Source organism: Myxocyprinus asiaticus, chromosome 7, assembly GCF_019703515.2.
Source record: "Myxocyprinus asiaticus isolate MX2 ecotype Aquarium Trade chromosome 7, UBuf_Myxa_2, whole genome shotgun sequence".
In the NCBI taxonomy this organism is placed as follows: Eukaryota; Metazoa; Chordata; class Actinopteri; order Cypriniformes; family Catostomidae; genus Myxocyprinus; species Myxocyprinus asiaticus.
The window spans coordinates 26,992,408-27,010,373 of NC_059350.1; the positions used below are offsets into that span (position 1 = coordinate 26,992,408).

General features: G+C 38.8%; 1 protein-coding gene across 1 annotated transcript in view; it reads right to left on the reverse strand.

The window, feature by feature from the left end:
- Positions 1 to 17,859, reverse strand: part of nalf1a (NALCN channel auxiliary factor 1a) — a 321,419-nt gene extending 303,560 nt beyond the window's left edge. Inside the window, exons 1-2 of the mRNA XM_051702545.1 lie at positions 17,759 to 17,859; positions 16,147 to 17,462 (exon numbers count right to left, since the gene is read on the reverse strand). Of these exons, the coding sequence (XP_051558505.1) occupies positions 16,147 to 16,833 (687 nt within the window). The 5' untranslated portion in view covers positions 16,834 to 17,462; positions 17,759 to 17,859. The remainder of the gene's footprint in view (positions 1 to 16,146; positions 17,463 to 17,758) is intronic.
- Positions 17,860 to 17,966: the final 107 nt, after the last annotated feature.

The following is a 17,966-nucleotide window of genomic DNA, read 5'->3' on the forward strand; positions in this document are numbered from 1 at the left end:
CCAATAGGGGTCAGCCAAGCTCCATGAATGATTCCCAAAATAACACTGAGAAGATTTTTCGTGTCCTGTCTAGAAGAGATCCCTCTTTCGTCCATTATGTATATGAAGTATGTGTAACTACGTTCTTCAGTTCACTATATTTCTCATTTCATGTGTTAAACATCTCCAGTTCTGTAGTTGGAGTTTCTGTTTCATCTGATCTGTGTATGTTTTCATTGCCGATCCAGTGCTGGATTGTGTTATTTTGAATTTATGATAAATGTTTGTTCTGGCTGTTATCAATGCCGTTTAGTGTCAGCAGTTTTTTCTGCAGCTCGCGCTCTTTTCCAGGAAACAGAAAAGCTAAATATGTCCCGCATTGTGATTGCCTTCTCGGCCGTATTGTTTGTGTGTATGTAGAGCGTGTGTTTTGTCTTTATCTCTCTCTCTCTCTCTCTTAATCACTCTCAGGTGTGGGGTAACCAGGTGAGCTGATTGTTAATGTTCAGCGCCAGCACGCAGTGTGTTTCCTTCCTATATAAACCAAGTGTTTCATGGCTGGGTTGTGCGGTGGGTGTTCATGAGCTGTGCCATCTTGATCACCGATGAGCTCGCGAGAGTTTGTTTTTGTCGCTGTCTGAACTTTGGAGGTCACTGGGTTTATTTATTTATTCAAATATAGAACGGTCAATAAATGTGTCTGTGTTTCCTCTACTCTCGTCTCCCCGCATCTTACATTTACATTTATTCATTTTGCAGACACTTTTATCCAAAGCGACTTACAAAAGAGGAAAACATATGTGAATCATCTTAAGGAGACAGTGGTATGTAAAAGTGCCATATTACAAAGTTTCACTAGCATCAGAATAGTATCCAAAACAGATTAAAGTGCAACAATAATTGTTTTTATTTTTTATTAGTGACTGGTTAAGTGCTCATGGAAAAGATGTGTTATTAGTCATTTTTTGAAGACAGAAAGTGAGTCAGCTTCACGGATGGAGTTGGGAAGGTCATTCCACCAATGTGGTATGATGAAGCCGAAAGTCCGGGAAAGTGTTTTGGTGACTCTTTGTGTTGGTACAGTTGGTGGAGAGAGACAAGGAGTGGTGTAACATGCGCTCTCTTTGGTTGATTAAAGACCAGACGTGCTGCTGCATTCTGGATCATTTGCAGGGGTCTAATTGCACATGCAGGGAGGCCTGCAATGCGAGCATTACAGTAGTCCAGTCTGGTTATGACAAGTGACTGAACAAGAAGTTGTGTGGCATGTTCAGAGAGGAAGGGTCTTATCTTCCTGATATTGTAGAATGTAAATCTACATAATCTTGCGGTCTTTGAGATGTGGTCTGTGAAATTTAGTTTGTTATCAATGGTTACCCCTAGATTTCTGACTGTTTTGGAAGGCATTACTGTAGTTGCACCCAGCTGCACGGTGATGCTGTGTTCAACAGCAGGGTTGGCTGGAAAGACAAGGAGTTTGGTCTTGGCTGGGTTGAGTTGCAGGTGGTGTTCCTTCACCCAGGCCAAGATGTCTGCCAGGCAGGCAGAGATTCGAGCAGTCACTGTGGTGTCATTGGGCTGGATAGACAAGTAGAGCTGTATGTCATCAGCGTACCAGTGGTAAGAAAAACCGTGTGCCTGAATGATGGGTCCCAGTGATGTTGTGTATATAGAGAAGAGAAGTGGCCCAAGCACTGAGCACTGAGGTACCCTAGTAAGTAGCTGATGTGACTTGGATACCTCACCTCTCCAGGCTACCTTGAAGGACCTACCTGAGAGATAGGAATTAAACCAGTCAAGCACAGTTCCTGTGATGCCAAGTGAAGAGAGGGTGGACTCTCTCTTCTATTTTTTATTGCATTTTATTTTTAAAGTGTAACACCCATCCACAGATGCAATCTTGGTTTATTACAATAACACTTTATATTTGGGTGAATTAGAAACCAGAACCTCTAAAAACTAGATGCAAAAAGTAACCACTAGACCAATCAGTCATGTTCTTGATTAAATTGCTGATATATGTGTTCATCTAATAACAAAATCCCAAAACTGATAGTGGCAGACATAGAGATTAAATTACCATATAATGTGAAATATCTATTTGAGTGATTGAATAGGTCATTAAAAATGACAATATATCAAAATAGGTGATTTAAAATAATATCTTATTGTGCATAAAATAATTAATATTCATGAGTTTCGTAGCACTGCCACCCAAAGTACAGTTTTCCTAGAGTTTACTTTTATTTAGAACTAACTTTGTGTTAATGTTCCCTTTCAGATGGCTTATTCCAGCTGTTACAAAGTTGATAGGCCTACAGGATTTTATTAGCAGAATAACATTGGATATGCATGCACTCTCCATCCATGCATACACTTAAAAAAAAATTGTCCTAAATATTGTGAAGTTTATTCCAGATTGCCAGTTTTGTCAAGCTACGGAACATTTAGAATTTGTTGATGTGTTTAATAGACAATTTATTGGTACTCTGGAGATTTATTTGTTGTTTGCTTTTTGTTTTTTTTTATGTTGGCAAATCAGTAGCAAAGTTGTTACTATGTGGTTCCTGTGGAAATGCAGTTGTAATGCAAATTCATGGATATTTATAATTTGATTGTAACTCCAATTAATGAACTAGTACTTGCTGCAATGAAGCTTGGTACCTTAATCCATAAGATCTATGCATGGGCGCTTGCTTTGTTGTTGTCACCCCTCACAGTATATAGTACATAGTACAAATATATTAACTCTAAATGTATTTGTTCATATATGGCCATATACCAGATGTAAATATTGCAGATGTATGTTATAGTTTACAGATTTATTGTACATCTATTTTAACCTTAGATATGCTTTCTTGCATAACCAACTGCACCGTAATTTGATGACCAAACTTTCGTTGTGGCAATGTATTTGATTATGTTGTGACAACCGGAAAAGTGAATTTCCTATATTCGTAGCCACAATGTAACTTTTGTAACATTGGGTACGTGGAGTGGAAGAGAGGAGACGCAGGAGTAGATACTTTTCAATGTTTTAATAACAAACGCTGGAGTGGAACAAATCAATCACGATAAACATCACAACAAACCATTAACCATTACACTTCTTAAACACAACAACACTTCAAAGACTGACAAATGAATGGGCAAAAAAGAGGATATTTATACAAAAGGAACTAATGAGAGAATGAAATACAGGTGAGGATAATAAGATACAGATGGAAGTGATGACGGCAGTGAACCATGGGAGATGTAGTCCGGAGGGAAACTTCAAAATAAGAGTCCTTGAAGAAAATGAGGGAGACAGACCGTGACAACTCTGAACCGGTGCCAGTCCATCATTACGATGTTGTGGCAACATCGAAGAACAATAGTTCTAAGTATGTGTAACTACATTCTTCAGTTAACTATGTTTATTAATAGAACGACAGATAAAGTTGAAGATTCATTTAAGATAGCTAGCAAAATAACAACATCTGTATCTTAGAAATAACAGCTTGTATTCGGGAGCAATGACGTCACTCTCCATGGTCCTTAATCCATTAGCTAATATTCAAAATATTTATTTGAAATTTCAGCGCAGTGTTTGAAATCATGTTACGTGCCGTTCACATGCTTGAATGCATTTGTTTTTGCACTAAAATTACACGCAGCGCCACAAAAGAGCAAAACGTATGTGTCCCAACTAGAGACGTTTAACAGTTTAAGTTCTTTTAATTTGACATGGCATCTAAAAATACAAACAAGCCGTCAAAGACATCTATCTAGTGCACGTTTAAATTGAAATCATGTATAAAACAGCGCAGACGGACACATAAATGTGCTCAATGGGAACGGCCCCTCAGCGTAAGACTAGAACTCTGTAGAAAAGTTTGATCACACTTGTCTATTCTTTATTATTTGTTACTGCACATCTTCACCCTGCTTGCTGAGAATGAGACAAAAAACCCACATTTATACAAAGAATCCCTAACATTCACTTAAAATCCCCATTAGCTGTGTAATAAAATGTGATAAGAATTTGAAGTGCTATTAATACAGCAGGCTACGAAACTGAACAAAATATATGGTCTCAAAAACATGAATAACCAACACTCCTGGAAACATAATAAACAATTTTCTATTGCTTGGAATTATTTAAAATTCCACAACTTAGTCCCACTGTCCACTGTCCACATATGTTGCCATCAATTTTTAGGAAAAATTTGCTCTAGAATTTGTTTATTTTATTTTTTTAATGTTTATTAGGTGACATTAGTTACAAATCAAAAAGGGAAATGGAAAATGCACACAGCAGTCATGCTTGGGTCTCAAGAGGTTAACAGTGAGAACAACTATAACTATTCTGGTTATCTATACATAAACTTTTCTCATCTTTAATTGTACATGTTAGCTACATTTCCTTATGGAGGGAAAGATCTCCTCCACATCCTTGGTATACATATGGGGTTAGAATTGTTTCTAACTAACATACAAATGGAAAGAGATTCACAAATAAAAAAAAGGTTCACAAATAGATTAAACGAGATCCACAGATAAATGTAAGGAGTTTCGCAAAAATTAAATGAATTCACAAATAAAAAAATGAGATTTACAAATATATGTTAGGAGTTTCACAAAAATAATTTTGAAGTTAATTCACAAATAAATTAAATGAGATTTGCAAATAAAAAAATTATTTCCAAATATATGTTTTAACTCACAAACAACTCTGTCCTGAATTCATTTGTGGATCGCTTGCTCTGCATTTGTGACTTCTGAAATATTTCTTGCGCGAGAGCTGCAGGCAATCCACAAATAGGTTGACTCCACCCATCGTCTACTCAAGCCAATCAGATAACGGCCACATTACTTGGACCAATCGTAGGACATTCTATCTTCAACCAATCAGGCTTCGTTTTACTATCAGGGCAGGACCAGAGTCACAGCGTTCTCATGAGCATGGAATCAAGCACATACAGATAAGCTCCAATGTCTCAAACTCTAAGAAACGGATGCCATCAGAGGAATACTGTGACTAAGGTTCGTATCATTTTCTCCCAGTTATAAATATGTGTAGTGTCTTGTTAAATATCGACAGCTGAAAATTGCCCATATGTAGAGTGTCCTGGTCATTAGCTTTATAGCTAACCTGGCTGATTGTCTGAGTCTGCTATAATTCTGACCAAGTTTCTTGACTGAAACTCCTAGCAACATAATGGAAATGTATTTATGTGTCATCAAAACCTTTACTCTTATTGTTACTTTGCAGATCCAAACAGACACACTACTAGTCACTACAGAAGATCAGTAGTACAGATAGTGCCTTTATAAAACATGAATCATATTAGATGATCTTAGGAGCACAAACCATAAATTAATACCCTATATTACACAGTGTACAAGATCTACTATGGCATTAATTTGGTTTCACATTATGTTAATGTATAAAATAATAATAAAGTAATATTTCAAAGGATTTATATTTTTAGCACTTAGTGTTATGGCAGACCAGTCCAATGTTACTTACAAGAAATAATTATGTTAACCCTGTAAAACAATGCATGTTTCACTTATTTTTCCAGGAAGTATATGGGCTATTTTATTTGTTTATTTTTTTCCTTCACCTGCATTTGTCTTTATGACTCAGTGATTGTATTCATACATTGTTTGATCTTATTGAACATTTATATAGAAAAAAGTCTACCATTTTATCTTATTGATTCGATACGGGACGCATCATTTTATCTTTAAATAAGGGACGATCCCGTATTTTACGGGACGGGTGGCAACCCTAGCTACGGTGTACACCGTACACCGCTGTAGGCCTCTGCTAACCTGCTAGCTAATGTAATTGTGTTGAAATAGTTTTGTTAATCAGCTGCAGGCCCACTTTTACCTACAATTGTGCAGAATTATGCAGATTGTTTGTCGTTCTTACTATCATGAATAGTGATCAAGTGTGGGGATGGATTTATTTTTACAAACAGTAATTTTTCATCTGCAATCCACAGTAGTGCTTGGCTAACTTGCTATGTAATGTTATTGTTTTGGTAAGGGTTTACTGTTCAGCTCTGGGCCGGCTTTTACCTAAAACTGTGTAACAAAATGGTCGATCTCAAGAGACTTATATAATTATATAATTATTACAAGTTGCAATGTTACGGCCGCTATCCACGGTAGTCCACGGCTAACTTGCTCACTAACTCTTAATACCGCCGGTAATGTCCAACTGGGAGTAAGCCTCTGTTCTCCATTCATAGCTCTGGCGAAAAAATTTCAGCTACGCCCATTCCAGCAAAAGATGACAAACTTAGATGCACTGTGTCTTTTACTTGAAGCTTTGTTAGGTTCACAATAATCAATAGTGTACTTGTAAGAAAGCTACAAAATTAAAACTTACCACTGTGAAACGTCCTGCTCAAGTCATGCTTGCGAAGGTGGTTCGGGTCGATCAGCTTGTTCTTCCAAACTTTCACTATCGGACTCAAACTCTATGGCAAAAACCGATGCCATTGTTGTCATAGTTACAATAGTGTTTACAGCTGTTGAGGAAGCCTGAAACTCAGTTATGGTGAGGGGCGTTATATTTCCAACATGCAGTTGACCAATTACAACAGACTGGGCCAGCTGACCAATCAGAGCAGACCGGGCTTTTCGGAAAGGGGGGGCTTTAAAGAAACAGGACCTAAATCAGAGCGTTTAAGCCAGAGGATGAAAATAGGTTTAGCAGAAATGTACAGTATGAGAAAAATAATGTGTTTTTTGAACATTAAAGCTAATAGTATTTGTTAACCTATTCTAGTAGACCCCATGAACCTGTAAATTAGCATAATATGGGCTTGGATACTGGAGAACTGGTGCTCTCTGCTCCAGTCCACATCACAAAAAGATGGAAACAGTTGTGGGACTTTTGTGCTACTGGTGGTAAGACATTACAAAGTTCCATGGCCCAATCTTGTTTGTGTAACATGTTCTTTTCTATACTGTAATGGACTTGCTTTTAATGTGAAACTATTATTTTTTCCAATCATTTGTGCAGAATGCTCTTACCCTGACTAGGAGTATCCGTCCCAGACAACTGATACAACACCATGACGTGGCAATAAGTATTTTCATGTACAACAAAATCAAGCAAAATGCCAGCACTCCAGTTGTAATGTTCAATTCCAGTGTTTGTGTGTGTAAAATGTACTCAGATTTAATGTTATTTGTAGTTACATGCATGACAACCTGTAATTTGTGACCAAAAAAATCATGCCTTTTAGCCAACAGACTTGCTTTAGTGTTAAAAAAACAAAACAAACAAACACTCTTTAAAACCTATTAACTTTAAAATGCCTTGACAGGTGGCAATTACTAATGAGTCAATTATCACTGTCAGAACATGATGCTGTATTTTATGAAGGGACCCCATAATAGTACCTCCTAAAACATTCACACAAAAGTGACCAAAAATTCTAATAAATATTACTTTACAACTGCTTTTATTTAATACATTAACATAATGTGAAACCAAACTATTGTCATAGCAGATCTTGTACACTGTGTAATACAGGATATTAATTTATGGTTTGTGCTCCAAAGATTATCTAATATGATTCATGTTTTATAAAGGCACTATCTTTACTACTGATCTTTTGTAGTGTCTAGTGGTGTGTCTGTTTGGATCTGCCATGTAACATTAAGAGTAAATGTTTTGACAACACATACATTCATTTCGATTACGTAGCTCGTAGTTTCAGACAAGAAACTGCAGACTCAAACAGTCAGCCAGGTTAGCTATAAAGCTAATGATCAGGACACTCTACAAATGGGCAATTTTCAGTTGTTGACATTTAGTAAGACACTACACATGTTTATAACTGAGAGAAAATGATATGAACCTTAGGCCACAGTATTCCTCTGATGGTGTCCATTTCTTAGAGTTTGCGGCCTTGGAGCTTATCTGTATGTGCTTGATTCCATGCTCAAAGAGACTATGTGACTCTGGTCCCGCCCTGATAGTAAAACGAAGCCTGATTGAATGTGCTATGATTGGTACGAGTAATGTGGCCGGTATCTGATTGGCTTGAGTAGACGATTGGTGGAGTCCACCTATTTGTGGATTGCCTGCAGCTCTCGCGCAAGAAATGTTTCAAAGTCACAAATGCAGAGCAAGCAATCCACAAATTAATGCTGGCCAGAGTTGTGTTTGTGAGTTAAAACATATTTTATTTTATTTTATTTTATTTTTTTTGTGCAAATCTCACTTTATTTATTTGTGAATTCACTTTATTTTTGTGAAACTCCTAACATATATTTGTAAATCTCATTATTTTTATTTGTGAATTCATTTTATTTTTTCGAAACTCCTTACATATATTTGTGAATCTCATTCAATTTATTTGTGAACCATTTTTTTATTTGTGAATCTCTTTCTATTTGTATGTTAATTAGAAACAATTCTAACCCCATATATAAATTACCTACCTATAAGTGGCAGATAATAAAAGGATGCCTGTAACAACATCTTTCTCCATTGGCTGAATGTGATCATCTACAGGCCAAGGTTTATTGCTCACCAAAATCTACTGTTTACTGTAACCCTGATTTTTATATCAGTTTTTGTATTTCTTGCTATTTGCTAATTATAAAAGATCATACCAGGATTTGGATAAAGAACACCGGTCCAAGATCAGTATAGAGGAGTGAGCTGAAAACAAACAAAAATGTCCTTTCATAAACATTATAACAATGTAGGACTTTTGTTTTGTATCATTTGCATTTTAGATCCTTCCCCCACTCCATGGCAAACTTGGTGACAGGCAAAGTCTGGATCTACTTACAGTTAAGGTTGAGTCAAAGAAGTTTTAGCAAAGTCAAAGTGACCTGTTCAGTGATGGACACAGAATAGGAAGAGGTTTCAATATGGGAATTGTGACGAGGAGGAGGTCGTGACTGGGCCGTAACGATGGACGCCTGCGCTGAATCAGCCCTATCAGCGGGAGAGGGATAAAGAGGAGTCGGGGAGGCCAGTTTGAGAGAGAGAGAGACGCATATGGCCATGCTGTCTGTGTGTTTTATGTTATGTTTAAGTTTATGTCATTAAAGTTATGTTGACTGTTCTGCTGGTTCCCACCTCCTCCTTGCCCATCGTGTGAATACGTTGCATTGGTGCTGTAACCCGGGAAGGAGGAGGGATCCACTGTCATGGAGAGCTCGCCGCTGCTGTCTGCCTGGGGAGGAGCCGCGGCCATCCGCCAAGGGACAGAGGAGTCGCTGCCGACCTCCGGGAGTCAGAGGAACCGCTGCCGTCTGGCAGGAAGGGGAAGAGCCATTCCGTCTGCCAGGGGTCGGAGGACTCGCTGCCATCCGCCAGGGGGAGGAGTGACTGTCGTCTGCCAGAGGGCGGAGGAGTGGCTGAGGACCAGGCGACATGTTTCCGGGGACCAGTGAGCGAGTTTTTCTCTCTCCTCTCTCTCTCTCTCTCTGTTTCTCCCCTTCACTCTTTCTCTCTCCCCTCTCCCTCCCCTCATCTCTCCCAGGGCACCAGAGAGGCAGGGAAGACCTGTCGTCAGTAGGATGACCGGAAGGGCAACACCTACCCTCCATGAATGGAGGGGAGTACGTCATGCTGGAGGTTTTCCCGGCCTGAATCGGGCAGCGGAGGAGTGTGACGAGGAGAAGGGCATGGCAGGGCTGTAACAATGGACACCCGGTGCTGAATCAGCCCAATCAGTGGGACAGGGATAAAGAGGAGCCGGGGACGCCAGTTCGAGAGAGAGAGAGAGAGACGCACGCAGCCTTTGTGGCATTAAAAGTTTATGTTGATTGTTCAGCCGGTTCCTGCCTCCTCCTTGCCCATCCTTTACCCTTTACAGGAATCTATTTATATTGTAATGTAGAGGGAAAAGAAATGGGAAAGGGAAAAGGGTGTGTGAGACAGACAGAAAGCGAGATGGGGGATAAAAATTGAGATAACTTAGGGGAATGTCAGAAGAGATGAACAAGCAATTGTGCTAAACCCTTGTGGGGATCGAACCCTGCCAAGTGTACTAATGCTATCAATGCTATAAGAGGAATGTAGAACTTCTCCTTATCTAGTCTCAGTAAATAGACTTTGAACCCAGTAGCTACCAATTCCATACCACAATCCCTTCCATTACCCAAAAGAGCCGACCAGAGAAGGTCCCAAAGATCTGCTTCATTGTCAGTCTCTATCAGAAAGTTTTCATCCCCATTTCCTTTGATAATATAACAAGACTAGCACACTTCCAACTCTCTATGTCAAGAAACAATACTATAGTATTACATTATTTTGAATCATACTAAATAGAAGAGCCAAGGTAAGTAACAAAGGAATACTGCAGCATTTTTACTGATTCATTAAATACATAACATGAGAGAACACACTGATATGTGAGAAAGAAGAGGCATTTTCCACCTTTGAATAGGAGTACTGTCTACTTTGGCCTGAGACACTAAATGTGGTCTATATGAGACTGGTAATTTGATTGCAATGAACAGCCTAGCTGTAACACCATTGCAACTGTGCAGAGCTCAATACAGTAGCTAGGAATAGCACACTATTGAGTAAAACCTTCTGTACCTTCTTGGGTGTATTTCTCTAATAGCTGCCCCCTTCCCTCATTCATTTGTTTGTTACCTATTTATAATGCCTAGTACATACATAGCCAGTTTACTGAATGTCTAGCACATTTACAAACAATACAAACACATACACAGAGGCAAAAGCAACAGTGTCTCCCACACTTAGTCAGATGCAGCACAAGGAAGATGGTGAATTTAATCAACCTGAAGGCTGATCCGGCTGTCAGAGACGCTGTGTCATAGTAATTACCCATCCACTCATATTCTCATTCTCTCTCTCTCTCTCTCTCTCTCTCTCTCTCTCTCTCTCTCTCGCTCTCTCTCTCTCTCTCGTTCTGTCTGTCTCTGTCTCTTGCTGCTTAATCACAGCTGGGACTGGCTATCCTTTACAGCTGCCTGCCAGAGGATCTGACTGACTCCTGCCACCTCCCTCTGCATTACAGCATTCATTCACACTCATTGGTAGTTTATCAGGCTACGGTATCTTGGCTCGACAGCTACGCTAACCCTGAAAAATGTCTGTTGTCAGTGCGTGGGAAACAAACAGTCAATGGCAGATGCTGGATGGATCTCTATCCTGAATAAAGAATATTCTACTATAGAACATTTAAGACCTCCTTTCAATTTTGCAAGCCATTAATTTGTTTCAAATACATTCAGCATAAACACACTATAATGACATAACACTGTGAAATATCTTCAGACATACCATGACAGCAATGGCCACATAAGATTGTCACTTACAGTATTTTGCTTGCCACAAAAACAATGGGAAAGAGTAGACTTAACATCCAAAATAAAACTGAAGACTCATTTGAGGCTACTTGCCAAAATTTCTAAAACAATAAGCATTTAATAGAAATAACTGTTCTGTATACATGCTGTTGCAGAGAGATTATTCATTTGGGAGATTTCTGAAAAGCAATTTTGTAGTATTGTCATTTCACTGTATAAGAGATATGGTAAAGATAAAAAATAGTTGGTAGTATAAACTGTCCAATGTGCAAAATGAACTCATCAACAGGTTGAAATAAGCACAACTCTTCTATGAGAAGTGCCCAGTCCACTGTTTTATTCTGAAACAACTGTTGATAAAACCAACAAATGTTTTGTCACTGTCATATTTTTTTTTTTTTTTCAAACTAAAGACAATCAATTGTTGTGGCTTATGATTAACATTTGCAAAACAGACTTCAATGAATAGATGTTTAGGTGCAATTCTCAATAACATTTTAATTAATGATATAGTAAATCACAAACTGCTTGTACACTCAAAAAGGATTTCTGCAGGTTGTTCAGTTTACTTAATTCAAATGAACTAAAGCAAGACAATTCTAGAACCTTTTGTCACAACTTGATTTCATTGCGTTCTATTTTCCCACTCCCTGAGAGATATTACTGAAATAAGTGTTGTAAAATATCTCACCTGTCTCTGTAACAGCTCTAGACTCTGTAAACAACAAACAAAACAGTTTCCGCGGTCCGCGGACATTGATGCTTTCAACCTGTCAATCATTTTGCACATTCTCATAGTGTTGTAGTTGCAGCAAATTATTGAGACTTACGCTGCGCTCACACTGCCAGCGACTTTGTGGCTTGGTGTCGCTAGACTCTGTGATCTGTGTCTCTAGTGGGCATTCCTGCTGTTTGTCGCTGTAACATTACTGGAGGACTGCACGTCTGGCAATAACGTTTAAAAATTTGATCACAGATGAGACCTAATACTGGTTAAATTAAGATATCATTACAGTTTGACAAGGAATCAGTTCTCTTTTCTCTAAAATTGTACATTCTGCAGTGTAGAGTGTTTTATTATGTATTAAATCATAAGACAATCAATCTATCATGAATGAATGAATCAAACTCACTCGGAATGCAGACCGTTTCTGACACGCTTTTCCACGCATCATTGTTTTAATATATCCATGCATGTGGTTACAGACAAATTATATAGAACAGTAAAAATCCCTCACGACGCTGAAACTTCTCCTCTGTCGTGCATGCACTCGTCCCCAGTCTGCCAGGGGACAGATGACGTGAGCTCTGATGTTTTCACTCTCATTGGCAGTTGCTCGTGAATGTCGCTCATCATTTGCATAAAGTTTACAGTTATTCAACTTGTCTTGTCGCTCTCCACGACGATCTCTGTCGCCAACGGCCGCGGCAGCTCGTGTCACCGGAAGTCGCTGTGCTCTCATTGAAAATGAATAGGATTGTGCTGCTGTCTCTGGTGTGAATGGGACTTTACTGCCTTTTTTAAGCCATGTTGTTCAGTTGTCAGTTGAGAACACTATTTTGCTGCTGTTATTTTTAACAACCGTTTCTGTACAATGCCGGTCTCAATAAAGCTAATTTGGTATCTTTGGAGTTCGGGGTTTTGGAAAGAGGGGGTGTGGCTAATATAAAGGCTCAGTCTCGTGGTTGTAGAATGGCTAAAATCACTTACAGCACTTTTAATCTATTTGAGTTTGGACTGCATGAATACTTTCTGTAGCATTGATAAAACTGGGCAGGGCATTTCCATTTCCCAGCATGCTTTGCATGGGATTGGATGGGGTCAAAGCAGAGCCCATCTAAACGGTGAACCTACAAAGTTAGCATAACATAGCGTAACAAAGCGGTCCCATAGACATTCTGTGGGCGGTACACTGGCGAGGAGACAAGAGGCCACTCTTTTTTAATGGATGTCTATGGAGGAGATGCTTCATTACACTGAATAAACTGCTTTTGTGAGGAAACAGTTAATCACTTAATGAACTGACCACCTGTCTGCCAATCTTCAACATATTTTACACTAAAAAATCCTTTTGGAGTTAACTGTGTGGAGTTTACTATGATAGAATTGCTATTTTATAAGAGAAGTCATGGACGATTTTGCAACAGGTAGGTGTCAGTTTACGGCTCTCCCCATTCATTTGTAGATTATCCGCCAATGGTGACACACTGTCGTAGCAAGCTAGTTGACGTTACACTCTCTCCTATGGTAAAAGTGCAGAGGTTGTTTTATTTGTATAGAAGATCTCTGGTTAAGGTTATTATCGTAAACGAAAACAATTACTAAGACGAAAACTAACAGTGAAAAAATAAAACTAAACTAAATATTTAAATAAAAAATTAAAATGGGAGTTCAAAAAATAAATAAAAAAAACTAAATCTAAACCGAAATTAAAAGAGCGCAACATAATGAATGAATCATGGAGAAAATGATTTTAGTTTTTGTATTTTCAATCATTGTTGGATGATCAATTTTAATAATCTCTCAAGCCTGATTTCTCTGTGTTTTCCTCAAAAAGAATCTGCGAGCGGCTGTCTGATTGACATGTGAAAACAACCAATCACAGTACATTCCTAAAACCTGTATGTCACTATTCACTGCACAAGTTTCCGGATCCATGAAATCTTTTCATGTGGTGTCTAAAGGTTGATTTTGAGGCAATCTACATTTTAATATTTTTAACATTTTTGCAAATGTATGTAGCTAATAAAAATTCATGTAATTAACATGTTTATTTGAGACAAAATACTTATTATCATTTTCAGTTTTGTTCAAGGTAATTTAATCAAATGTTTTTTAATAACTGTCCAATAAGTTAAAGGATAGTATTTGGGGTAAAAAGAGTAGTTCTAAAAAAAATTCAAAGTGGGCTCACATTGACTCATCCAATCACAATGTAGATTAATTTGTTTATAGAAGACTTGAGATGTTATAAAATGCCTAAAGTGACTGAAAATTACAGGAAATCATACACCATTTTCTGAAGTAGTTATTTTGAGTAAGCTTACCTTAATTTGTTACTCAAAAAAGCATCTTGCTGTCTCAATTATTTGAATTAGTTGAAAAATGTTGCACTATATCGACATGATACCCCAAGTTAGGGGTAAAAGGCTCCCTCACCACCTTTAAATTTGTTTATAATTTTAACCAAAACAACCTTCCGTTATTATTTCTTTTCACACAAATTATGTTACTCCATCAATATTCAATAAAAAGAAATCAGTTATTTAAATCTTGATACATTTTGTGACCAGAAAAAAGCACATTTTCCTTAAGGTGTGCCTTTAGCCCCATTGTACCCTATATGTTTGAATTAACATTAGCCAAGATTAATAAATGCTGTTAAAGAATTCTGTATTGTTGGTTCATGTTAACTAATGTTGTTAACTAATGTTAACAAATACAACCTTTTTGTAAAGTGTTGCCTTGTTTTGGATAAGAATAGGATGTTATTTGTTAATGTGAAAATTTTTGTTATATTGGTATTTATAAAGAGTGTCTGTTAGGCTGGAGTTTTGGGGGTTACCATTGTGGTGAAGACTGGTGCTTGAGCTTAGGTTGAGGATGCACTTCCACTTTCAAGTGATGTTTGATTCATGTGCTGCTTAGCTCTATAAGTATTTGCTATCAGATTGACAGTTTGACCAACATAAGAAAATTGATTAAATTAATAATTAAACAATTTAGTTTGACGCACCAAATAAAGCTGAGTTAAAACTACTATAGTACATTGATTTAACCTAATCCAACTGAATTATGTTGGCTCAATAAAACTGACTTAATTTGAATGAAAGAAATTAAATTGCTTGTAAAAAAAAATAAAAAATACACTTTTTAAAATTCAATTAAGTAAGGGCAATGACTTCATTTGTTGAGTGTATAATGATTAAATATGTCCCCTGCATAAAAAGCTCAGTCCTGCCTATTGTATTATTGTAGATGTTGGCATGTCTGGTCAGTGACATGAATGAGCATGTTTCAGTACAACAGACAGCGCAGACTCAAAGCGCGAGCAAGCAAGGAGTCCTTTGCCAAATGAGCCAGTGAATAGGCAAAATGCACCCACTTATTCGCCAGTTTACCTGTACCTCCTTCATTTAAACGACAGCTTACAATCTCTCGGTATGTTTGACCATTTATTACAACACAAAGCTTAAAGAATCCAGCAAGATAGCTTACTTCTCAGCACACACAGGAACTGCACAGTGTGCCATTTTTTCCTCACCGGGGAGTAATCCGTTTAAGATGACAGCGAGAGCTCGAAAATTAACCTTAATGTCAAGTTTATGGCGGTTAAGAGGGCACCCTGTTGCAGCAAGCACTGTGTGATGTGCAAACAAAACCAATGAGCGAGAGAAAAAAGACTCTTGTGCTCTATTAGCGTTATTGAAATGTACTCAGTGTGGTGGACGTGAATGAACACCTGGCGGAGCAGCTCTATATTCAGTTGTTCCGCACAGGGGCGAAGAGAGACGCCGCGCGCGGAGGCACCTGCGCGCTATAGAATGACGCACACACTTTTGTGCATTGACAGAGTAACCTTGGATCAGCAGCCACATTTAATTTTCTGTGTAAGATTAGACCAGAAAAATGGGGGTTTGCGTTGATCACGTTCCCAACCAGGGAATAAATGTCAGCAAGAGGACAGGAAAAGTTTAAATGCAAATTTGCTTAGAAAACAATAGTGTACAACACGAAATGCACTTTTTACACAGTCAAACATCACCATGTTTCTGTCACCAGTTACCATGACGATTGAGAATGAAGACCCAACTCTATTCACTGCCAACATTGAGATCCAGATAATAAAGCCCTACCTTGCATTCTTCCATGCACGTCCTTACTGAGTATACATCCGTCTCGTATTTGTCTGCCATCATCTCAAATTCTTCGAATTTCTCCTGAGCGTGCAGGTCATAACGCTGGTACGCCTGAACGCACAGACTGCATCTGTTTAGGTCGCCGTGCATGATCGCGTCAAGGCTGCAGTTCAAATTGTCCGGACTTAATGAGCCATAAAGCAAATCCATAAGAGAGTACGAGTTACAAAAGGAAAGGTACAAATCTCTTATGTTCATCCAACGCGTCCCCTCCGTTTCCGAAAGGCCCCTGCACAGGTGGTCGGCGTCGACAAAAGTGAAGCAGTTTTTAGACAAAATATCCTGGTGACAAGTTTCTAGTTGCCACAAAGCTACGGTAGAACTGACTATAAAAATAGCATCTTCGTTGCTTCTGAGGATGCTGTGTGCTGAAGGGAGGTCGGTTCTGTGGTTTGCGCTCGTGTCCGTTGATGCTAACTTGTCTCGTGTCCTTGTGAGTTTGGCCTCGGCGCAGAACCACAGATGATCAGAAAGCAGAACGGTGAGAAATAAGAGAGACGCTAAGGACAATCGCCATCGCTGGGCCCTCTCGGAGTCGGTAAACGGCTTCTCGTTCTCGCGGGGAACAGACCAAATTTTTAAACCGTCATCTCGCTGCCGACACTTCCGAGCACCGCTGGTCATATTTTGGGGAAGTGCGGCGCTGGCTGACTCCACCGTGGGGGCTTTTCTGCCACAATAGTCATTGACAAGAGTCTGCCTTGAGTTTTGCCCACTAAACGATGCCTAACGACCAGCTGTGTCTCACCTCCGCGATTCTGCAATTACCAATCCGTTGGTGCCTTCAGGGGGATTACTGCTTTCATTATCGAATCCCCTCTCTCCTTGCTTCTCCAGAGAAAAACTCAGCTATCTGTAACAACATGTCTCTCCCTCCTCGTCTAGCATGGGTTCCGCTATACCCTTTTGCGCAGAGCAGCTAAAATACGGAAAAGCCACCGTCTGGCCGTTCCCTCTGATTCCGGGATTTCTGGTGAAAAGCGCGAACGCTTCTTGTTTCAACGCACCGAATTTCGCCTCCGTGGCCGGACAAAGTGGGATCTTTTCCCGCCAAATTATCCACAGTCATTTTGGCCAAATGTTAAATTGCCGCCATGTTCGTCTTGAAACAGTTCTTGGGAGAGAGCGGGGTCATTTGCATCAGCTCGTGCAATGTGATTGATCCATCATAGCGACCGGGCCGATTTGCTGATAAATCGTGGGATGAGATAGCATGGTTGCTTGTCGACTCCAAGGACATAAGGCTTCATAATCTATATGTTAGAAGAATATATAAAACATTTACATCAACAGGTTGAAGAGCTGTAGGCTACGATTTAAAGTCATCTTAAAAATATGCACACTCTGAAAAGTGAAAATGTTTTAAAAATCTTTGTTTTTACAGTCGTTACCTTAAGGAGTTATTCTATTTCTACCTGACCTGATCATAAAAATGGTCAGGTTGATTCTGCCATATTGACTAATAATTGTGAATTGTGTGTACAGTAAAAGATCAACTGATGCAATGCATAAGAACATACAGTATTTTTGTGTAGTGTGAAGAACTTACATTTTTCTTTAATTCAGCTTGCAAAAAACATGCAGCATGCAAAAAACTGTTTCTTATTGCAACCAAGTTATTGTTTTTTTAACACAACCACAATAAACTTTTCATCTGAGAAGTAAGGGGCTCTATAAGTGGTCCAAATCATCAGTCAGCCAATAATAAGCCTGAAGGAAAAGCCATGAAGCAAAATCAATCATCATGTCATCAAACA